General features: G+C 49.4%; 1 protein-coding gene across 6 annotated transcripts in view; it reads right to left on the bottom strand.

The window, feature by feature from the left end:
- The window catches only part of LOC146869905 (vesicle-fusing ATPase-like), a 1,998,451-nt gene that overhangs the window by 640,291 nt on the left and 1,332,755 nt on the right, over nucleotides 1-25,405 (bottom strand). For all 6 annotated transcript variants that reach the window (XM_085624087.1, XM_085624086.1, XM_085624090.1 and 3 more), the window contains one exon: nucleotides 11,133-11,332. In XM_085624087.1, the coding sequence (XP_085480213.1) occupies nucleotides 11,133-11,332 (200 nt within the window). The remainder of the gene's footprint in view (nucleotides 1-11,132; nucleotides 11,333-25,405) is intronic.

Here is a 25,405-nt window from a genome sequence, read left to right as displayed (position 1 = left end):
TACTATGGCATTTGACACCCTTGAATGGCCGTATCTTTTTGCAGTACTTACAAAACTGGGATGTGGCCCGATATTCATCAGATGGGTGAGATTACTCTACAGCGCGCCCATGGCGCAAGTGGTTGTGAATAATAACAAATCTGAGACCTTCACACTTAGTCGAGGAACCCGCCAGGGCTGTTCCCTCTCTCCCTAACTGTTTGCTCTGGCCCTCGAACCACTTGCAGCATGGATCCGCAAGGATGCAGTGATCCGAGGGATGCGATGGTCAGTAGACTGGGAAGACCGCATCTCTCTATATGCGGACGATATCCTCCTTTATCTCACCTCCCCCAAGAGATCCTTGATTGCTGTATTCGACATCCTGGACGTTTTCAGCAAGTATTCTGGATTTCGAGTAATTTGGCAAAAATCTCTCTTATATGTTCTCTATGGGAGCCCGCCCCCACTGCCCCGAGACTGCCCCATACCGATAGTTACAGGAGGCTTTAAATATCTAGGCGTATTCATCTCTCTCGACCCCGCGATTAGATATGCCCGCAACCTTGTCCCTCCCTTGTAGAGGCTTAAATGTGACATCACAAATTGGTAATCACTCCCACTCTCTCTACTAGGTAAGGCAGCCCTTTTTAAAATGATGTCCCTGCCCCGTTTCCTTTATGCCCTACAAAATTCGGCTGACCCTGTCCCAAACTCTTACTTCAAAGAAATTGAAGGACTCCAGAGGGACCTTCTTTGGAGCGGGAGACCGCGCATTGCTCTACCAAAACTCACACTCAGTTGGTATGACGGTGGAATCGGACTGCCAGATGTTAGAAAATACTACTGGGCTACATACCTCACAGCAATAAACCACGGCACCTACGGTCGCCCTGACGATCCAGGGTTCCGTATGGATCGTTGGATCCTTCCCAACGGGGCCTACACCCGAGCACTGTATTCCAAACCTGACAGATACCCACTTACTGGACCTACCAAACACACAGCTAAGATCTGGCATGTTGCAACCCAATCGCTGGGCTGGAACAATAGGTTGGCACTTGCCACACCCTTGTGGGATTCGCAAAAGCTAGGGTACTTGGGTAACTCCAAAGGCTTTGACAAATGGGACCTAATTGGCATCTCTCACATTGGGGACTTGTGGGGCACAGGGGGCGTGAAGCCTTTTGAGGCCCTCCAAAGTCAACACTCACTGGCAGACTCAGAGTTTTTCCGATACCTTCAAGTCCGTCGCGCACTACAATCCGTGCTGCCATGTGACGCCTCCCCACCAGATAGCTCCCCACTGGAGGATAGACTGCTAGATGGGCATCTGCCCGAAAGGGCTATATCCCTAACCTACCGAAAACTTATCAACAATATGGGCGATCCCGGGGGCGTGGCTAGAAGCCGGAGATGGCGGACGCTTCTTAGTTGAGCTCCGGGCCGGGGGCTCCATTATCCTGCCAGATACAGCGTCTCCGTGAGCTGTAGCGCTGTCTATATTCCGGACGATGGCCCTGTAAACCGGCGGACTGCTCCGATGATCCTTTGGGGGTGACACGGATCGCCGCTCCTGAGTGCAGCCGAGTGGCGGCTTTCGCGCCAGTTGGGGCCTGGCGTAGAGTGTGCAGACTGCAGCCGCGGAGCTCGATTGCTGTGGAGCCTCCAGACGTGCGGCGACGTGCGGCTGCTGGGTGAACCTGGCCTCCCGGATTGCGGCCTGGTGAGGGGACATTGTCGATTGGGCCTGGGTGCTCTGGCCCCTCCTGTGGAGTGTCTCCGCTGTGCCCTCCTACTGGCTCTGGCTGCAACGCCTTCGGTGTGCAACCCTGAATACCGGCGGTGGTGCCCGGTGTGCCAGACCAGCCTGCAGCAACGTGAAGACCGACCAGTCTGGCCGACCTACACCGGAGCGCCCACGAGCTCACGGAGACCCCATCGCGCTACAGGTCGGTGGCGAGGGACTGGGGGCCCGGGGTCGAGTTGTGGCGACTGGGGGGCCGCCTCCGGGGCCTGCTGTGTCTTGGGGTCCGGTTGCCCGCCTGCGGGGAATCATACCTGCGGAGGGACCCACTGGCGCTATTGACGCCCTCCGGGGTGAGGCACCTGACGATTCTGGAGCCCGCCGGGGGGCGCCCGCTGCCGGACCCGCGCTGGACTCAGTTATCTATACGGAGCTGCTGTGGAGTGGTGCGTGGGGACGGCGGCGGTGGACCTCAGACTGGGGGCTTTCCTGGCGCCACATATCGGTGGTCACTCTGCGAACTGATGATGGTGAGTTGCGGGCTGGGGCTATTGACTGTGATTATCGCCGGGAGCCCCGCCGCCGGATGAGCGCCGTTGGTGGTCCCGGAGCGGTACCCCAACAGACGGGGGACTCTGTGATCTATGAATAGACTGGCGGTACGCTGCGGGGCCCCTTCCTTGTGAATCCTTACGGGCCTGACCGCCGGAAGCGAGTGGTTGCCTGCCTGCCTTGGAGGGGTTTGGGCCTGGTCCAGGGGCGGCTCTGGGGGCGCGCATCGGAACCCGGTGGACTGTGCCCCACCCCCCCAGCAGTGTGTGCAATATATCGACTGGGACTGCGGACCCTGGGTATACATCCGACCTTCTTGGACTGTCGCCCCCCCCCCCCCCCCCCGGGTACTGCGATGGGCAAGGGCAGGCCTCGGGTACCTGTGCAGCCGTCCGGTGTGAGCCCCCCAGATTGTGCGGATGGACGCCCGGGGCCATTGGCGGGGGTGGGGTCGCCGACTCCGTCCCCGGACAAGCTGGATATGATCATCCAGGAGATTAGAGACACTCGATCGGCACTGGAGGGCCAACTGGGGGCGATTTCGGTGGACCTGAACCTCCTGAAGGATGATCACAGGAAACTGGCAGACAAGGTGAGACACACGGACCAGACAGTGGAGCCGCTGGTGACCTGTGTGGCGGCACATACCGAACAGCTTAACCTCATGCGTCAACAGATCGATGCCCTTCAGACCCGGCCTGGGGATGCGGAAGGGCGCGCGCGCGCCACAACAACCTTCGGATAGTGGGATATCCGGAGGGCCCGAACCCCACGACACACGTTGATAACTGGCTGCGAACGGTGGTGGCCCCTACGTCATTATCCGCCCACTTTACTGTGGAAAGGGCGCACCGCGTTCCTGCGAGACGGCCTCCGCCGGGAACTAACCCCCGCCCAATCTTGGCACGCATTCTCAATTATAGGGACCGGGATCACCTACTACAAGCTGCCCGTGCCAGTGGTCCACTACTTGTAGATAACACCACCGTCCTCATCTTCCCAGACTGCACGCAGGCGGTTCAGCGACAACGTTTCTCCTTCATGGAGGTAAAGGCGCGGTTCTGGGCTGCGGGCCTCCCATTAGCCCTGCTTTTCCCAGCCAAACTGAGGGTGATCCATCAAAACCAGGCTATCTTCTTCGACACGCCGGACAGTGCATGGGACTGGCTGGACAGGCACTTCCCGGAAGTTCTCCCGGCTAGGCGACTGGATTCTTCGCGGCCACAGTCGCAGCGGCCCCCGCGGAGACGGAAAAAGACTATGCTTATGCAGAGTACTGCCTCCAGCATTCCGCGGCAGCAGCAAATCCGCGAGGGTCAACCTGAAGCATTGTGTTCGGCCTCTTCCTTCCGATCGACCCGGCCATCAATTAGCACTAGTCCATCCGTAGGACACTCCTTAGACTCTGACATGGATGGTAGCGTGGCGCTGTTCCCGTCGGATTCCACTCGCCTGAGCAAGGACCCCCTTGAGAACCTCCCAGACTGATATCTGAATCGCGGAATCATTGGATGTAACGCACATGCAGTCCGCCCACCTTCGTGAGCGATTGGGACACTGTGGTATACTTCGAACATGTATGAGTAGTTCCCTGGCCTGCCCTGTCCTGGGCACTTCCACGAATTGTACACGCTTTTGAGCATTTTTTGTGTAGTCTCCATTTTCCCCCACTAGGCGATAGCACTGGTTCAGATTTTGGACTTATGTTTCAATTACAGTTTGGTCGGACGCAGTTGGGGTGTCGGACCCAGTATTGGGTATCAAAGTTTATAGTTTATAAGTTTGCCGCACAGTCTGGGAGGGGGTGGGATGGGATCGGGGGTGGGGGGGTTGGGGGGGGAGGTGATTATCTCCTAACATGATGTCGGTCCCAAGGTCGTATGTTCTGCTCTCCTGGAACGTAAGAGGAATGGGCTCCATTCAAAAACGCCACCGGGTATTAGCCCAATTGCACCGCCGCAAGGCTCAGATAGTATGTCTCCAAGAAACTCACCTACTCACTGCCGAGTCCCTGAAGTTGCAAAAACGTTGGAGGGGTCAATTCTATGCCACTTCTTATTCCGCCTTTTCTAGAGGGGCTGCAATATGGCTACGTGCCGGGGTCCCCTTTTCCTTGTTGGAGAGCCGGATTGATGATCAGGGCAGGTATGTTTTATTGCGGGGTCTCCTGGATGGATTGCCTGTGGTGTTAGGCTCCATATACGCCCCTAATGTAGATCATGCCCAGTTCCTCTCCCGGGTTTCCGTAGCCCTGTCTGACTGGAGTGATTGTCCCTGGTTGCTTAGTGGCGATCTGAATGCTGTGTTTGATGTTGAACTAGATCGATCGCACCCTCCACTAGCTGGCCCTGCTGCGAGAACTCGTGCTGCAGCCCTGGGTCAGTGGGCACGGGGTTGGAACTTGCTAGATCTTTGGAGAGCGCAGCACCCGACTGATAGGGAATACTCCTTTTACTCTTATCCCCATCAGTTGCATACACGCCTGGACTACGTATTGGGTTCGCCGTCTTTATCCTCTGCGGTTTCACACTGCACGTATTTGGGCAAAACCCTATCCGATCACAACCCTATTGAATTGCGCCTCCAGTGGGGCCGATCTCCGACACCGATACCGACTTGGAGGATGCAACCCCTTCAATTAGAGGACCAAGTCTTCCGTGATACCTTACACAAGGCAATCACCACATACTTCACTGTTAACGAGGGCACAGCTTCGTCACGTTCCATAGAATGGGAGGCCTTTAAGGTCTCTATACGGGGGGTATCCCTGGGCTCCCTGGTGGGAGCCCGCAGGGAGGTGATCCGGGACTTGGCAGACCTGGAGGCATCGTTGCAGGACTGCGAAGTGGCGGCCCAACGGGACGAACAGGCTGCGGAACCCTTACAGGCGGCCAGAATTAAGTATGCGGAGGCTCTAGAGCGGCTTCACTTGATAGATTACAGGGCGTACACCCAGCGTACACACTCGGAGGCTGACAGAGCGGGTACATTGTTGGCTCGGTTGATTGCCCACCCGACCTGCCCTACTCCTATCCTGGCTATTAACACCCCGCAGCATGGACAAACCCAGACCCAATTGGGGATAAATTTGGCATTTCGGACCCGTTACGAGGAGCTCTACGGAGCGCGCCCTGCGCCGGGTGCGGATGCAATGACTGAATTCTTGACACAGGCGAACCTACCAGTCCTAACTGCAGCAGAAATCCATGACTTGAAAGCGCCGATTACTTCGGCCGAGATCAAAGTGGCGATCAAATCCTTGGCCTGTGGGAAGACACCCGGTTCTGACGGACTGCCCATCGAATTTTATTCCACGTTCTCTCCCTTACTAATTCCCAAACTACTACAACTCTATACGACATCACTTGCAGAGGGGAGGCTACCCCCTACCACTCGGGAGGCGATTGTCACATCCCTTTTAAAGCCGGATAAAGATCCCTTAGAAATGACTTCCTACCGGCCCCTGTCAATCCTGAATACCGAATACAAGATTCTTAGTAAGCTTCTTGCCAATCGCCTTCTCCCGCTTCTATCACGGCTAATTCATACAGACCAATGCGGCTTCGTTCCACGGAGGAGTACGTCGCTGAATCTCCGGCGCTTCCACGCGATTCTGCGTGCCTCCGAGCTTGGGCCGTCGGGGGCAGGGTGTCTGTCCTTGGACATCTCGCAGGCATTCGACACCCTAAGCTGGTCCTATATGTTGGCAGTACTGGCAAAGATGGGCATCCCCCCAGAAGTGAGTGCCTGGATTCGACTGCTCTACACCGCCCCCACGGCTAGGGCAAGGACAGGTTCGTTAATTTCCTCAGCCTACCCTATTTTTCGGGGTACGCGCCAGGGTTGCCCATTATCGCCTATTTTATTTGTCTTGGCGCTGGAACCACTGGCTCAGAACCTTCGGCGGGTCATGATCCCCCATGGCATTCCGATGGAGGGTGCCCTGCATTCAGTCTCGCTTTATGCAGACGACATGCTGCTGTATTTTCGCAATCTCCAGGCCGACAAAGGGGAGGTGGCAGCTCTTTTTCTTCTTTTCGGGGAGGTCTCCGGACTGCACCTTAATGCTACTAAGTCTGTTGCCTATTCCTTTGATGGGACGATCAGAGCCCCAGAGCTCCGTTTCGGGCCCTTATCCTTTAGGGTGGCGCCAGTCACTTTTAAGTACTTGGGGATTAATATATATCGGTCAGTACCGGATGTCATAGCAGGTAACCTGGTGCGCACGATTTCTTCGTTACGCTCCCAAATCGCGTTCTGGAATACACTGCCTCTCACTGTGGCGGGACGAGTAGCGATATCTAAGATGGTGATGCTACCTCGCCTGCTTTACTATTTTATCAACATCCCGGTGATCTACCCCGCTTGGATCTTCCGAGAGTTGGATGTACTGCTGACCTCGTTGGTCTGGGGCCCGGGGAGGCGCAGGGTGGCATTGGCTAAACTGAGACTACCGAGCGGCGCTGGGGGGATGGGGCGCCCGACTTCAGGGCGTACTGCATTGCGGGTCAACTGCAATGGCTGGCAGGGAAAAACCTGTTTGAGATTGGCTACACCCCGTCACTGCTGGCACGCGGTGCATTGCAGTCGCTGTTGTGCCCCGGTGCCCCTAGACCATCGGATCCCCCGGCCCTCTTGAAAATAGCACTTCATTATTGGTCATCGGCATGTAAATATGCTAAGATTCACAATCCATATTCCCCTAACATACCGCTGTGTGGTCTCCCTACGAGGCAGGGAATTCTGAGTGCCGGGCGAGTACGGGGTTGGGCACAGCAGGGGGTGGAGACAATTGGAGCCTTTTTTCAGGAAGGCAGTCTGATGCCACACGTGGATTTTGTGCGGGTGAATAGGGTACCCGATACCCACTTTCTGATCCATGCGAGCGATCTCCAGGTACATTCGGGCGCAGTGGAGGGCGACCCCTGCAGAACCCTCAATGTTTCACCTCCTACGCTTCCTGCATATCATGGGCCATGGGCGCTTCCTGGTTCGCTGGCTGTACCGGGGAATCCGGGAACACACACAGATCTCCTTGGCCCCTCTTAGGCTGCGGTGGGAAACAGATCTGTCCCGGGCATTTAGTGATAAAGAGTGGTCCTTTATTCTGGAACACCCCAGGAAAGTGTCCCGCAATTGCAGGTTGAAAACGATCCAATTATTTATCCTCCATAGGGCTTACCTTACACCCCATGCGCTGGGTAAGATGTACAATGCGGCAGTTACGGCCTGACCTCGCTGCCCGGCACCGGATGCGGACCTGATGCACATGCTGTGGCAGTGCCCGGAGTTGCCTGGATACTGGGGTAGGATAACACAAATCTTAAGTGCAATCACCAAGCGCCCCTCCTGGGATGTAGCAGAGGCTTGTTTACTGGGTATTTTACCAATCCCCCTTAAGGCGAAACTATTGCGTCGTTTTGCCAATCTGTCACTCGCGCTAGCAAAGCGCCTAATAACACAACGTTGGAAATCCTGTGCTTCGCCGTGGGTGGAGACCTGGGGAGAGGAGGTGTTGTGATGGGCGGTGGCAGAGCGTGAGGCCCTATACCGTGAGGAGAGCCGAGGGCTGCGAAAGCGTCCTATATCCTTGGAATGGGTGCACCTAACTGAGCTGTTTAGGGGTGAGTTGGGGGAGGTGGGGGGGTCTGAGGGGGCCGCCCCCCGGGATCCCCGGTGCCCCCCTGCTTGAGCTGGGATGTATGTGGACGATTGGGTTTGATGTTTGCTGGAACCAGTCCCCTGGCATTAAATGAAGACGTATCCCGGCTGATGGAGGCCGCATGCAGGTTGGGGTGGGGTTAGGCCTCCTGCCTCCCGTGTTCCCCCATCCCCCCCCCGGCCTTCTGGGGAATTTTCATTTATCTAATACTCCCTGAATGTGGCATGGTGTGGATGACTTCCTTCCCCAGCTGCGGGCGTGGGATGTGATTCCCTTCCCCTCTCCTCCTCTCCCCCCCCCCGCTCCCCCCCCCCCCCCCCCCCCCCGCGGCACTCAGACTGATTTTTAGTGGCGGCATGTTTTGGTATAGTGGGTGGGTTTAGGGTGGGGTTGGGAGTTTCGGGGGTTGTGGGAATGTTAGACGGGCAATACCCCCCCAATGAGTACGATATACTGAGAGATGGGTATACCATACATTGCAATGTACCAGGTTGCTGGACCTCCGGGGATCCTGAGGTGATATGTGGCTGCAATCCCATACTTACAACATTTATTCACAGGTTTGACTTTTATCACCTGCATTTTCTCCCCTACCATCTATATGTTTAATGTGATAAATGCAATTTGTAACCCAATGCTCCTTCTCATGAAAACTTAATAAAGTGTTTTTAAAAAAACCAAAAAAACCAATATGGGCGATCCCCTAATCTCACTGCGGGAGAAATGGACTGGAGATGGCATCGAACTGGACGACGAAAGTTGGCAGACGGCGGTTTCCTCCCCTAAAACGGTTGCTATATCGGCACGGCTGCGGCTTGTGCAGCTAAAAATCCTGCATAGAATCTATGTAACAGGCCCTCAACTCGTACACATGGGTGGTCAGACGGATGGGTCTTGTAGACGGGGTTGCTCTCAACTAGGCATATTCATGCACATTCTATGGCACTGTAGGCCAATCCAGGAATTCTGGCGTAAGGTACATATAGTTATGAGCGAAACATTGGAGGTCGAGATCCAGCCAGAAGCGCCCAGATGCCTTCTTAACATTTGGGAACCGATGACCTCACCACACATACCACACACTGGGTCACGCTCGGATGTATGATCGCTAAAAGGAATATCGCACAGCTCTGGGGGGCCTCACATGCACCCACAATTGCAGATTGGGAAAAAGACCTTGATTGGTGTATGCTAAGAGAGAAGTTTGTATATACGGCCCGGGGCTGTCCCCGTAAATGGTCCAAGATATGGGCCCCTTGGAATGCACACCGTGGAAATATTTGTACCTCCCCTCGCTACCAGGACAATGATGTTTCCCCCTCCCCGTGATTTCGCCTGCATTATTTTATTGTATTTGTATGTATATTTGTTTTCGCTGTACCCTCCGTATTGACCTTTGTGGTACTATACCTTGTTGTCGAGCCTGTTTAATAAAAAGAATTTAAAAAAGAAACAAAAAGGGAGACAAACTTTTACGTTGAATAGTAGAGTACAGTAGTACAGAGATAGGGATCGAATTATCTCCAGATCATGATGGTAGAGTAAATGGATAAAGTGCTACAGACTTCATTTCAAATTTGATAATAGAGTATTCTAGTACAAAGTCCCCATCATCTCTAGCACTGTATGGTTAACAGATGAAGGGATACAGACCCTTTCTTCTCGAATGCTGGGTAGTAGAGTGCATGGTGGGCCTAGTTGTTATTTGGTGGCATCTAAACATACTGAAACTCCTAATGTGCTTTGGGATTGGAATCCAATGGTGGAAAAATTCTTCAAGTGGCAGTTACTGCTTGGTTGTGGACACCAAAGCAAATGTATATATAAACTTAGGAAACAGGATAGGCAAACCGGATGCGCTGTCTTGCCATGTGCTTTATTCAGTGCACTAGTACAAAGACAAACATTGCAATGTTTGTGCTATATGGCAGAGCAAATGTGTAAATGTACATGAACTTTTCATCTTCTGAGCGATTCTAGTTTCTGATATTTATGCCATCAAGGCGATACCTATTCACACAGCATAGCTCTGCTGTTTTAGGGGGTGCGTGCAATGTTTGATATTATGCATGTGGTGCGTGTTGGACACATGCTGCTGGTAAAAATCTACAAGCCTAATTAACACAGATGAGCTGTGCTGGGTGTATGTTAGCGTTCTGTTTATTGTGGTCTATCATGACTTAAAGGCTAATTTAGAATTCGGCGCACAGGCTACTCTGTCACAAACGTGACAAATTTCCCATCCGCCGTATTCCAAGTGCCATTGGATATAATGCACCTATAATACGGTGGGCAGGATACCCGTTTGTGACAGAGTATCCCTTCTGTAAAACTCTATATCAGCCCCATACTATGTGCCAGGTCAAGCTGTAGAGTGCAGTTGTGAGCATGGGATTCTCAACTGGGAGTTATATCTCTGCTGTATTCAGTGAGTCAGTTTTGTACATGTGGTATTTATGAAACATGCTGTATGATAGCAACATATGTGAACTGGCCTATGTTGTGTGTATACTACCTGGATGTGTTCTGATGCATGATGTATGTTTACTGGTTAGTGCTGTTGAAAGCATAAATATCATTTGCAGGCACCTCAGTGTACGGTTTGGTGCATGTGTAGGGTTCTATCAAGTGCGCTTTGTTTAAGTGTAATGTGCAAAGTATTTTGTTTATACAAAGTATTACGTTGTTAGAGATGGCCATCATTATGTTACTTTGAGCAAATATTGAGGCTAAACAGTAGCCAAATAATTTGGCGTTTGATAATATGTTATATTAGTTCAGTTAATGTTCATGCATAATAAATCTAAGATAATACATTACGTTTCAGAGACTTGTATAAACGTGCTGTCTTAAGTAGATCTGCTGTGTGTCTTTTGAACTAAGTGCATGTGTGTTGACAACGATCACATTAAGGGAGAAATCCTCTGATATGGATGAGCAACACGTATTTGCTGTTCCACCTCAGGCATCATGTAATCGATGGGTCCCGATTCTAGCAATAATGGAGTAGCACAGGCAATTAAATCTATTCACCTATAGGATTGGGTGGATCACTGGGGCACTAGTAGGACATGTTATTGACCTGATTATTCCAGTTTCCTTGGGAATTTATCAAAAGGATATTAAGACTTTCAATGTAAATGGGATCACACAGTCAAACCTTAATGTTCAAAACACCTTTGTATAACTTACCCTCTTCTGCTCATCCTCGGCATCTGCAAAGAGCTTGCGGATGTTGGCCTCAGACTCACCGACATATTTGTTAAGGATTTCAGGCCCATTTACCACCTTGGGCTCTCGAGCATTCAGCATCTTTCCAATCTGACGAGCCATCAGTGTCTTACCACATCCAGGGGGCCCAAAGAGCAGGATACCTTTCACATGTTTGCACCCTAAGACACGTGGAAAGAAAGAATGAATGATACGTAAACATGTATTCTGGGGTCTCTACAACAAACAAAAATAAGAGGCTGTAACAAGCACCAGCGAATGTGGGAAGGATACAACATGTGGCTATCCAGGACTAAGGTGTATTGGCAGGCCTGCCCCAGATCCACATAAGCGGACCCTTTAGGTCCTGGGAAGAGTGCACACATGGTAAATGTAATCGCCGTGTGATAGTGCAATGTGGCCAAATAAAAACCCAATAAAAGTTGTTTTAAAAATAAAGAGTGAGTGTGAGTGTTATTAAAGCCCAGCTACTCACCCGCGAGAGTCTCAAGGCACTAGAGGGGAAAGGGGGGGGGGGGTGACTCCATTGAGTGCTGGGGTAATCCAAAGAGCCAGATCTTGAGGTCCTTCCTGAACTGGAGCAGTGTAGGGACTTGCCAGACAGGAGGAGGTTGTTCCAAGCTCTGGTTGTGAGGTAGGAGAAGGACTTTCCTCCAGTTCTGGTATTGTAGATGCGTGTGATGGTGGACAGAGAAAGGTAAGCTGGTCGGAGGTGTCTCTTGGGTGCGTAGAAGAACAGGCAGTTGTTGAGGTATGCAGGACTGATGTTGTGGAGGGCTTTGTATGGGTGAGGGAGGAGCTTGAAGGTTATTCTTCTTTCGATGGGGAGCCAGTGGAGATCACGGAGGTGTTGGGTGATGTGGTTGTGACGTGGGATGTTTAGGATCAGTCTGGCTGCGGCGTTCTGGACGGTCTGGAGTTTGCGAAGTAGTTTCCTGATTCCGGCATAGAGAGCGTTGCCGTAGTCCAGTCTGCTACTGACGGGCGCGCGCGTGACCATTCTTCTGGATTCACATGGGATCCATCTGAACGTTTTTTGGAGTATGCGGATGGTGTTGAAGCAGGCCGAGGATACAGCGTTGATCTGGTGGTTCATCGTGAGCGATGAGTCTAGTATGATGCCAATATGTTGTGCGTGGTCCGTCGGGGTGGGGGGGTTCCAAGGGCAGGGGCCACCAGGTGTCATCCCATGCAGAGGGGGTGGAGCCAAGGAGTAGAACTACTGTTTTATCTGAGTTGAGTTTTAGGCAGCTCTTCTTCATCCAGTTGGCAACGGCTTTCATCCTTTCTTGGAAGTAGTGTCTGGTGATGTTGGGCTCTTTGGTGAGGGAGAGGATGAGCTGGGTGTCTGCGTAGGATATGATTTTGAGCCGCCTGTGGTTTCTCACAATGGTTGTGAGGGGGCACGGGGGCACACACACACACACACGTACACACACACACACCTATGCAGGTATAGAATTCACCTCACAGAAACACTCGAGGGGTGAGCCAAATGAGCATGGGAACCATCTAGGATTAGACATATCATGCCACTCGGAGAACTCTCACCAAGTCTTTTCTATCAGTCCACAATCAAAGCATATGCACAGGGCAGGCAGATCATCTGGAGGCAGGGGTCTAAGTACTCATTAGTGTTAAAGTGATCATAGCCAATTACTTGCATTTGGTGTTCAGACCACTTGCACTCCGGACAGCCTTCCTCTCCTTATTACTGGCAAAGTCTTTAAAAAGCTGGTCATCCAATAGGTGCTCTTTCGTACAATCGATGTGAAAGTTAAGAACTGTTTTTGGGTCCTGTTGGTTAAGCCTTTGTTTTTCTTAGAGGGATGTGTCGGGGCAAAAAAAAGCAGGGAGAGTGATCGACTGTCCCAAATAAAGTGGAAATACCACTTTCGGAAAACATTAGGTGTAAGTTCGCGGCAACAATTTATCAGGAAAAAGGTGGTGCATGAAGATTGCACTGAACACAGCGCACAAAATTAACTTCGAGGAGAAGTCATGCAGTCGGCACTTAAGGGACCTGATTTAGCCCCATTGTTGGACACAGAATCTGTACCAAGCCTGGTCCCGGTGTGCCCTGAGTTACCCCGGCCCATTGTCAACTCCGCAGCAGAGGCTTTCAGGAAAGTCATAATGCAACTTTTCAGGCTGATGTCAGATCCGTCTATTTTGAGCCTTGGGGGTGTCCCAGTTCGACATCCACTGGTGGGCCATGCCCTGGCAACAACTGACCCCACTGGTCCTACAGCATGCCTCTTCCCAAACTGGCCAATGCCTCAACTCCTACACCGGAGGACTTGTTCAATCTGCTAACTCTAGTGCCGGCCTCGACTCCAGTGGTACCTACTCTGGATCTGATCCAGATGCCCGTTTCTGATCAGGAGCAGCTGTCTGCTTGTGCCATACATGTCTGTTTGAGTATCTGCCAAGAGGTTGCTGGGGAGACATATTCCCCATGCAGTGTGGCACCGATCTCCTGTACACCTTCCCCTCTCTGCCGCTCCTTCTTAAAGTTCTGAAGTTCAGGCCAGACTGGGCTTGGATCTTCTGGAGGATCTTTTGTTTCAGCAACAGGGTAGGGTGCTGCATCTTAATCTCCATACACTACTCTTACATGTGTGGAAACTGAGCAGCCTCATCTGAACAGTTGTAATTTACCTGCTGGAGTGGTGGATGATATTATTGTAGCTCATCACCAGTCTACCAAGTTCATTTATTCTGGCCATTGGGTGAGGTTTATGGCCTTTTCCTGGAGACTTGCCAGTTGAGCATCTGGAGGTAAAACTGCTAAATAGTTTGCTATTTGTTCTATTTCTGCTCCAGCAAAGCTTTGCAGTGGGCATGGTTAAAGGTTGTTTGTCTGCCCTCTTTGTCCTTTCCACATTTCCCTGATCCACCTACGTTTTTTTAAGTCACCAGTTGTTATGCATATTTTTAAAGGTTGTCACACATTTTCATCTTCACCCTTCATTATCCCTTAATATTTTCCGTTTGTTCTTTTTGTGTACCTTGCACAGTACGTGCATCAAGACAGTATTTTTACAGAGTAACAGGATGGAGACAACTCCTGCTTGGACTTCTTTTTTAAACAAATCTGATTACTGGATATACATCATATGGATTGTACAGTACAACAACAACGGGGAATAGATGGTAAAATCAACAAGGCATACATTCCCAGTTCAAAAACGGTTGGTACATTAGACATTTTAGAACCAATATCTCTAACCTCCCTCATACACTAAGCTTCCTCATCTAAACTCAGGCCTCCCCACCCTCCCTCTCATCCTCCCTCAGCATACAGGCTTCTATATGCCACCCATTGGTGCCACACTTTCTCCCACGTCTTAGGGCAACCCCTGCCCTCATACACTGTTTTTTCTGCAGCGCAACACCAATCGAGATCAACTTTCTATCGGTCCACTTTTGGTGGAAGGGCAGCCCCCACGCCCTGGCGATATTTCTTTTAGCCACCACTGCTGCCACCATGAGCCAGCGTTTCAGGCATTTCGGCCACACCTGCTCCCCTGTTAAACATGGTACGTGCCATCTGGCATCGATAGGAATCTCTTGGCCCAAAACCTCTGACATCACCCGTATTACCCTGCCCCAGTAGCGATGTATAACTGGGCACTCCCAGATGATGTGGAAAAAGGTACCTTTTTGTTCACAACCCCTTATACAGTTATCTGTGTGGGAGCGCCCGAACTTGCACATGAGCATACTAGTGTAGTAGGACCTATGAAGAATTCTTAGCTGTACACGCATAAATCTCGCTCTAACTGCCACTTCTCTCGGACTTTGTATGGCCTCTACCCAATCGTCATCTTCTAGCAGGCCAATGTCAGTGTCCCACGCCTCCCGCAATGCCCCCAGGGTATCGGGTGGGTTATTAACAATGTTCTTATAGGTGAGGGACAGTGCCTTTTCCGGAATTGGGTCTAGGAGAAGCCGGTCCTCCAGGGGACTATATTTCGGAATACAATCTCCTTATAATAATAATAATAATCCACATTTGTAAAGCGCGAACAATCACCCGTAAGGGTCTCTAGGCGCTGGGGGCCATCGGGAAGATTAAGCAAGCTATTGCCCAGAGTCACATGGTGCTTGGCTAATCTGCCGCCGGCACAGGGGATCGAACCTTGTTCCCCAGACCGCCTTGTGTGAGGCGCTGCAGCGCACGGCTGCCACACAGGACAGTGTGCGGGCAGACTTCAATAGCTCTTAAAGATGCTGTTCAACTTTAAGAGAGCCAGATAACTAGAAAACAACAAAACGTGCCGACGTTAAGACTCATTTTACACAAGAGTGAGCAGGATGATGATTAACTAGAATGGATTCCTGTCAAATTAGCGTCAGGGTGAATGCTGGTAATAGGTGTGCGCGGCGGAACAAGATCTTCTGTGCAACGGAGAAGTGGTGTGAAGCAGGATTTGTGCAATGAGTGATGCCTGCGGGGGAACCCCAGCGCACCTTTCAGCTAGAGCCAGACCGAGACAGCCCCAGCGCTGCGGGGAGAGGGGGAACGCAGACAAGCCCGGGCACATTGGACTGCACGGGCCTGGGAGTTCCTCATGGGACGCAAGCACACTGAACGTCTATGTAAGAATGCCTCTCCTCTCCCACCTCCCAGGCCCCGCCTGCTGAGGAATGTACACAGGGCTTTAAGTGGGGAAAAAACTGGGGGTGCTCTAAAAGGGGCGTGGCACATTTCTTAAAGGGGTGTGGCATATCCGAGTAGGGGCGTGGTCTAAATCAAGATAACTAGCATTGTGTGCTTAAGAAAATCATGAAGTCGCATCCAGCAAATGATAATAAATTAGGCAAAAAGGTATATTTATTAAGTACCAACTATAAAAAAAATATTGTATCCTCATATAACGCAACTGGTGCTATTATGTAAACGCTCTGATACCCGATTCGGGTCAAGTTCGCACTATATAAAACTCCGTTAAAAAAAAAAACTAACAGTGTACAGTGTAGAGGATATTTCCCAACAGTTGTTTGGAGAAAATGCCAATTCAAGACTGGAGCAAACTTAACCATCACCAGAGACAAATTCCACAGTAATCGGTGCAAATTTGCCCAAAGTTTGTTGAGCTGGCTTTAAGTGAGCACTTGCGGTCCATCCTTTCTCACTTTTAGGTCTCGCCTAGCTATTGCGTTTACGCAATCGCTATGCGAGACTCTAGTAAGAGGGGCATTTCAAAGTGCTCCCAAAAGTGGATTGCATGGCGAGCACGCGCAAAATCACGTGCATCGTGCCGCCATGCAATCCGTTTGGGGAAGCGCTTCAGCCCACTGGCGCGTGCACCATACTTCAAAGGGTCCGCTCCCCCGCCTGGAATGTGCTCCCCCACCCCCACCACAGCATGCCGAGAGATTGTTTCCTCATGGCCCCATTGTTTTGCTGTAAAATTTTCCAGAATGGGTTTCGACTTTTGCTTAAGGTTCTCCATTCTCTTTCCCAGATTCAAATCTTAAATAATGGAGTTGTTTGAATTTAATTATGGCTTGAAATCACATTCCCACCCATCCAATGAGTTTTAAAGACTACATGTTAAACATAAAAAAACACACGTAAGAAGAGGGACACAGGACCATTAATGAATCAGAAAAATGTCTCTTATTGCGATACAGGTAGGTAATTTGTAGGTCTCGCATCTCTCCCTGTCTCCCTTTCTCTCACTTCTCTGCCAAACGCGCGCTAACCCGCGGTGCTACCTCACTTGTTGCATCTCGTTCTTGGCTTGGTACACTTCCAAGTGTTCTCAGAGGTTTATGAAGTCACAGCTGCTGTCGGCGTTTTTGGCGCTCCCGACAGATTTGATGCGTCAGGCGTGAGATCTTATTACAGACCTGCCTGGTGTGAACTTTAACCCCACGAAACGTGTGCTTTAATGAGCTGGTACTTCACACACGACATATAAAGGAACTATAAATAAAGGCTCAAAAAGTAAAATATCAAAACGGCTCGGGTTTGCAAGAAGGGGTGGGTGCAACCGCCATGCGCAGCTGAGAATGCGGGACTCTGGGGTTTAAGAAACCTGTATTATAACCTGTAAAGTCCAGTGCTCGAGAAAATCGCATTACACAAACGTGCTGAAGGGAGCATTACAATTTATAATACGCATGCGCACTGCCTATACAAGCATGAATTCTTTTGGACCACTTTGCTCTTGTTTTCTCCGAATCCTCTAGCAGTGTACGGGGTTCTCTCTAAACGGCGCGCGGACTTGCTGTGAAGCAAAATTGTAGTCGTTGCAAGCTATATCCATTTGTATCTAACGGTGTAGATTGGTGTGAGCTGATCTGTATATTTCCCCAGTACAAATATTCTTTTCGTTTTCTGCCGGGAATTGAAACGGCGGAATCAAAAATATGGCGCCACATCCAGGTACAGCAGAACCATATTTGCAACTACTGAATTGGAATCTCCAAACGGGTATCCTGCGTGTTTCATTTGTTTCGTAAAACAGCAACGGAGCAAAAGAATTCACTTGATGGTGAAGCACCACATTAAAAAAACAGGGTCTCCTGCTTTTCAAAACATGCACAGTGCTGTTTGTTATGTTTCTCTCGCGTACTGATGACAGTGGAAAATGTCTGCCTTTGTTTTTCACACTCCCAATGCAACTGCGGGTCTCTGGGTGCCCAGAAGGGATGTTTGCGTAAAGATTAGGCAATAGCCCCACACCCCTTTTATTCAACAACTTGGCTCCAAGCTTATTTGGTGGCTTGCACCGGCCAGCCTGTCTTACATTTTTATCTCCTCAGCAAGATTCCGAAGCCTGAACTCTCACAACAGAATGTAGGCACTTCCTGCACCTCCAGTGGAAGATTTGCAAAACGTGAGAAAAAGATGACCCTTTTGTCTGAATATTTGCAGTGTTTTTTCTTGCATGTGTCTCGTTCGCGTATTGGAGAGAGGGGCCTTGTGGAAAGGCCAATTGGAAATGGTTTCTTCTGTAGCCAAATGGGTTGTCACCTGGAGCTGGAGCTGAAGAGATGACAATTTGGGGCATAGCTGCTGGGAAATGGTGCATTGCGGCACTGCGGCAAATTTTGCAGTGACACGTCTATGTAGTGCTTTAATTTGTACAGCCGCTTTTATTTTTACAATTTGAAGCCCTCCTCACGGGAAAGTTTTGCCATACATATTTGTGTCCCTCTGGTGCACAGTTGCTGTAACAAATGAAAACACTGGTAATGAATGGCTCCAGGGCGCCCTTCAGCTATGAAGTCAGTGACTCTGCCCCAGCCCTACCGAACACTATAAAATGGCTCAAGGGCGTGCTCTGCATCAGCGCTGAAGTCACTGACTCTGCCCTACCCGGTGCTGTAGAGTGGTTTTGTAGAGTGGTGCTATAGAGCTCTTCAACACAGCTTAAAAACATTGCAAAAGCCAATCGCTGGGGCCAAAAACTTACAAGGGTCCCAAAAGCGAGACCTATTGGTTATGCCAATGCTTGTTCTTTAATTATTCTCATATTACACACTTAAGGGAAACTGTCTAATTTCAAGTATTATTTGGTATCCCAGTAGTAACTAAGCAATTTCGCTGAGACTGCATAGTTAACAAAGGCACTTGATGCTGACTAATGGTTTCCTTTAAGATGTTTGATGTCATTTTCAAAAACATAAAATACGGTATCATTCAAGCATTCCACCCATCAATTCAATTCAATTCAAAGAGTCTTTATTTGTCGATAATTCATCATAAAAAGACAGTTTACAAAATGTAATAGAGTATAAACAAGATATTTTGTCTTTAAAAAATTATTACAACATAATACAAAATGTTAAAATCTCAAAGATCCCGGGTACAATAATTTTATTGCCTCCTCAATCTAATAAGCCACACCCAAGCTAAAAACTTGGCAACTGCAACTACAACATATTCGCTAGTGTCGAAGCGCAGGAAATCAAGTGCTACTGACCCTTGCCTTGTTCCCAGAGTACGACAAAGGGGTTTTAGCCATATAGCCCGAGGGGCTGCGTAAACAGGGCAGACAAAAAAGATATGGCCCACGGAGTCGACACATCCAGAACACCAGTTACAAGAATCAGACGATACACCCTTCCATTTTTTTGTGAATAAGTTTGTTGGTAATGTACCGACTCTAAACTGGTGGTAAAGTTTTCTATCTCTCGGCCTAGTGATGGTATCCCAGTAGGCTTCAAGAAATGGGGTATTCTTTTGTTCGAGAAACCTACCAGTCAAAGAGTTGGTTGAAACGGAAGGTAATTGTTTTTGCAGTACCATTGACCAGTATAGATCTTTAAGATCTTTTTTAGAGGGAAATGAGTTATTGGCCGGGTCAGTCCACAAAGTACCTAAACCCATGGAATCCAAAAGTTGTCTAACCTGTCTGAACCAGGGGATGTTACCAGCTCCCAAAATAGAACGAACATCAAGAAAGGCTTTGGCATAGGGACCAAGTTCGGGAACAGTCCAAAGTCGCCTCCAAAAGGCCAATGGCTTAAACCTAGCGATGTCGTCAAATGAATGGGAGCCGAGATCCAGCAGTAGTGGTTTCAATGGGGTGGAACTGGGGAGGCCCGTGAGCATTCTGAAGAATTTATGTTGTACTTTGACCAGGGGAGAGAGATTGGCAAAACCCCAGAGTTCAGCTCCATAAAGGATGGCTGAATTAATCCTAACATTAAGGATTTTCATTGGGGGGCCAATTATTTTCGACTGGGATTGCTTTTGTTCTTTGGCGAGACATCCAGAAAGCTGGGCAAATTTAAGAGTAAGGACGTCAATCTGCGGCCTCCAGTCCAACTTGTTTTCAAATACTACCCCCAAATAGGTCATGACGTTGTTCTCTCAAGCAAATCATTATTCATAAACACTTGGCCTTTCACACATTTCCCTTTGTTGAATACCATGTATTTGGTTTTGGACACATTCACAGACAGATCAAAATCATTGCAGAATTTAGAAAAAACATTCAATGCCGACTGTAACCCGGAGAGTGTCTGAGAAAGAAGTAAGGTGTCATCGGCGAACATGAGGATTGGAAGTTTACTTCCACCCAACATGGGTGCGTCGGTGGGAGTAGATGAGAAGTACTGGACCACTCTATTGATAAACAATAGAAACAACGTGGGCGCAAGGACGCACCCTTGCCTGACACCCCGATTGACCCTGAATCTTTTAGTAATCTGGCCCTGTTTCCCCCAGCGCACTTGGGCGAAGTTGTTATCATACAGCCTAATGATAATTCTCAGAAGATCTCCCGGAATCCCTAGCTCCACCAAAGCATCCCATAGCTTGGTCCTATTGACCAAGTCAAATGCTGACCGAAGATCAATAAAGGCAGCATATAAGGTACCACCACATAGATAAACCGTTTTCCAGACAATCAGTTGAAATTTGAATGCCTGGTCGATGGTACTGGTGCAGGGTCTAAAACCGGCCTGGAGTGGAGAGATGATATCCTCCTGTTCAATCCAGGCCTGGATTCTAGCCAGGGTCATCCTAGCAATTATCTTCTGAACGGAGTCAATAAGGCTGATCGGGCGATAGTTCCCCGGACAGGAACGATCGCCCTTCTTAAAAATGGGAAGGATCTCTGCACCCCTCCAGGAATCAGGAATGGCAGCCCCTCTAGCTATAGCGTTAGCGAGATGTGCAATATATGGTACCCAGTTATCGGGGTCAGACTTGAAAAGGTCCGCGGGGACACAATCGATTCCCGGGGCCTTGCCACTAGGCACCTTTCTCAGGGCTGCAGCAACCTCAGCGCAGTCAAAATTAAAAGTGGAGGAGATGGTCAAGTCCCTGCTTGCTGCGTGGGCAAACCCCTCAACCAAGCTTCCATCCGAAAACTGGGACTCAAAGTGTGAGACCCAGTTGTCCGGAAAAACATGGTTGCTGGGAATCTGGGTATCAGAACAGTTGCCCACTTTACAATATGCCAAAACTGGGATAAATTCCTATTTTTGCTAGCGACCAAAAGATCGTTCCAGTGGTCATTATCCCACTCTCGTTTGGCTATTGCTTTAGCCTTGGAGTAGTCTTTTCTGGTTTGTTTAATAACCACCCGATCTTTAGTGATGATAGCATGTTTCAATTTGTTGTATGAGATTCGGCATGCTTTATTGTACCAAGACTTAGATTTTTGGGTAACAATTTTATTACCCTTACATGGTTTAGAGAAAATAGACTTAAGATCTAAAAATAAATGGTCATGTACTAGGGTGGCCTCAGTATGTGTGTCTTCAGCGCTCAGTAGATGCTGTAGATCCCCAACAGCACAAGAAACCTTTTGGCTAATCTCTGACAGTAGTAGACTATCAATAGCTACCTTGTCCCAGCGTACTCGCCGTTGGTTATTAGTTAATAAAGTTTCAGCGGTCACTATTTCAGAAGGATTATCTCTAGGTGCTGGACATAGTAATAAACTCAAGACCAGAGGGTTATGATCACTCTCGGGTCGGTCTAGGACCACCATATCGGATAGCATGGGCCAAAACTTCACCTTAATTAGGGCATAGTCGATTCGACTCTTGCTGCGTCTACCATCAGAGAATGTCGGCCTACCGACTTTATCTGATGGAGTCCGACCGTTGGCAGCTCTATAGCCCCGCTCCATGCAAAGGCTCATCCACTGAGTAGCGGATTCGGACCACCTCTTGATAGGAGGGAGATCCAGGGGTGGGATATTAAAAACCGCGTCCACCTCCCCTGTGAGAGAGTCGGGGGCAATTGGTAGTGGCTCGAAACAACAGTTCAAATCGCCCAATATTACAACATTAGTGCCCGTATTGACTTTATCCAAAAACCCATCTAATTGGAGGAATGTATTTGTACCACGGCCGCCCGGGAGACCCCTGTTGTAAATATTTGTAATCAGGATTTCAGGGAGATCTTTGCGGACTAGTGCAATGATCAATAGGTCAAGACTATCAATAACCAATTCCCTAAGGTTATACCCAAGGGTTTGCTTGACCTAAATGCAAAGGCCACCGGATGGACGACCTTTTTCTCCACATACAGCCCCTTTGAAAAAGTTTAAATATCCTGGGAAATAAATAGGATCCACAGCCCAAGTTTCCTGGAATACCAGGATATCATGCATGTTTACCCAGGTAGATCAGTCTTCCAGAGTTATTTTACTGCAGAGGCCAGCGATGTTCCATGAAACCAAAGTCAAAGGGGGAGAACCAGTGGAGGTGGAAATCAAAGTAACTGGGGGAGCTCCTGATATAGCCGGATATATGCTGATGTATTCACAACCAATAATCTCACTCTCAGGTATATCAGGATCACTAGTAGTTAAATGTGACCTAATAGATGTTACCCGGGAGGGATTAGGAGATAGCATTCCCGGGGCCAGGGGCTCCCTCCTTGACTCGCCCCTCCCCACTAGACCCGTAATATCAGGTCCTGGTCTAGCCTTACACACTCTATCCCCAATCGTTGGAGTTGAGGGTAGTCAGTCCACACCATCTAGGGTATTCAGCGGGGCAAAAGAATTAAACAATGGAAGATGGAAGTCGAATCCTGTGTGACGATAGGAAGTCTTATTGACCCTTTCCCATGGAACAGGCGCATCACAGGGAGCAACATGAGAGTCTAATGAATAAAAATAAGACATATCCAAAGTAGATATTCCAGTGACTCTCAGGTCGTTGGGATAGGAACAAATATGGCTCACCACCCTAGGGTCCCGGAAATTAATGATCACACAGTCTCCCTCCATTTTCTTGGCTCTATTACCCAGCCAGCATACCCTGCGAACGGTCATAACCTCTGCACTTAGTCTTGGAGGTAGTGGCCTGTTGCTATTTAGCCAATGTGTGACTTTATTCTTCAACTCTGTATGGGTCTCGGGTTTGGCCTGAGTGAGCCGAGGCACACCTACCATTATGACAGTGTACGGCTTAGACTCAGGGGGGAGATTTATACATGGTAGTTCATTAATTTGATCGACACTCTCTATACTAGACTTTCCAGCAATGGGAGCACGCTTGGTAATGGCTGTACCATTGTTGTTATTGCGTCCTGGAACAGTCGGCGTGTCTACACTGACGGGGGGGCCGGATCCTTCAATAATGGGGGGATTGCAAACGTGAGAGTTCGAAGGGACTCTACCTTCATGAGTGTGTCCATTAGAAACAGACCTATTACTAACAGCAATTACAGGAATAGAAGGTTTCTTAGGCCCAGTAGATGTCTGTGTGATTTTCTCCAACATAGACGAGTTCCCGAGCACCGTGCCTTCAATTTTCTCCAACAGAGTGGAGAGTCGATTGACTCTCTCATATAGAGGTAAGAGAAGAGATTTAAACAATTTCTCTATGTGAGGCAGAAAATCGAGAGGCAAGGGTTCGGCACTTGATTCAATAAGAACAGGCGGTGGCCTAAGGCTTCCTGTGGTAGAAGTGGTACAACGAGGTAATATAGAGTCAACAGCTTCACGATGCATAGGAATGTCATGCGTTTTTGGCAATCTAGATCTTTTAACACGTTTGCTTTCTTTTACCAGGAATAGACATAAGATTGTTGCTCACAGTTGGGGCAGCAGTGCACAATATCTCAGGGGGGGACTGTAAATGAGAAGGGCTGATAGTTGGGGATGAGGCACTTGGACCAGGGATATGTATTTGCTCTTGTGCCATAACCAGTGAATCCTGAGCAGCTAAAGTCAACGAGGCTGTGGTAGGGCTAGAAGATGATTCTAGGATGGTTTGTGATGGTCTACTTACTGGAGACTTAACTGACATAAGGTTGCCCAAGGAGGATCTTTTGGCTAGGCTGTCTAAGGACAGTCTCTTTTCAGTTAGGATAATTTCATGTTCAAGAACGCGAGTCGCTCTTGTGATGAAATTATCGAGGGTCCCTGTATTATTACCCCCATGATTAGCCTGGACAACCTTCCTACCAGACCTTAGGGAAGTCATACTTAAAATAAGAGCTCAAACTTCAGAAAAATGGCCAAAGTAATAAGTCACAGACCCAAGATATGATGTATTACAACCAAACAGAACAGCTGAAATAATAGCTGGGAAACAATATTTTCACCGAAATACCAAAGGGGGAGGCCTGTCCCGTCCCCGGTCGTCCACAAACGGCCACAAACGGCCCGCTCTTTGCCCGGTCTTCGCCCCGAGCGTCGTCCCGCGCGCGTGCCGCTAGCGCGCTCACAAGAAGACTATCTTAAGCACAGGGCGACAGCAGGGGCGTGACCGGGAAGAGTGACCAGGTGAGCTGAGTTCAGGGAGCGCAATGCTCCGTGGTCCTCGCAGTCCCGTGGGCGTCGATGTCAGCAGCCTGCCCCCAGAGTTCAGCGTAGCGTCCTGCCAGATACGGGAGCACCAAGAGGTCACACACGCCAAGCACACCAGCCCAGCTTTTAAGAATTTTGTGGCCGGCGAGCGGCTCCCGCGCAGCGGGGGCCGCGAGGCGCTGTGTTAGTGGGAGGTGCCAAACGGGAAGAGTGACCAGGTGAGCTGAGTTCAGGGAGCGCAATGCTCCGTGGTCCTCGCAGTCCCGTGGGCGTCGATGTCAGCAGCCTGCCCCCAGAGTTCAGCGTAGCGTCCTGCCAGATACGGGAGCACCAAGAGGTCACCCATCACTTTTCCCTCACTGAGAAACCCAAGTGTAATGGATTTGTCAAATCACGAGTCGAAGCGAAGTTGCACATCAGCCTTATAACTGGTACCAGTCAGTGTGATTGTATATTCCCCATCTGTGTAGTATCACACAGGACTTAATTACATCAGTGATAGTAAATATAGGAAGAGCAGAGCAAAGTGAAAGTAGATGAAAATGAAACTCAGAGGGGTCCGTCTGGGTCTACTTTACTATTGACTTGAGATATGTACTTACTTCTGCATTGTGCCTGAACATTTTCAATGCAACCACAAGCAAAACTAAAATTCTCAATTGTAACAATATTTTCGAATTCTGGGGAACCAGTGGCGCTCAATATTTGCCTTGATTTCCCTTCGGAGGGCTGTTCAATCTTTTCTACGCATACGCAGTGCTTTCTATGAGGGTGCTTTACCACCGCATGTATAAATCAATAAACAGAACAAGTCAGCATTGGCAGTGAGAGTGTTTTGAAAAAGATGAATGGCGCTTTGCAGAAAATTGAGAATGCTGGGGGGAAGGGGATTTTAAAAAAAGGCTGGGAGGGCAAGTCTTGTGTGGCTTCAGAAGGATCCTGGCTGAGGCAGCTCTGATGTGGAGGCAGGGTCCCAACGGTGCTGGTAGG

The sequence above is a fragment of the Triturus cristatus genome, chromosome 1_1 (genome assembly GCF_964204655.1).
Source record: "Triturus cristatus chromosome 1_1, aTriCri1.1, whole genome shotgun sequence".
In the NCBI taxonomy this organism is placed as follows: Eukaryota; Metazoa; Chordata; class Amphibia; order Caudata; family Salamandridae; genus Triturus; species Triturus cristatus.
Note: the sequence above shows the minus strand (reverse complement) of the source record. Positions and strands in the feature narration are given on the sequence as shown.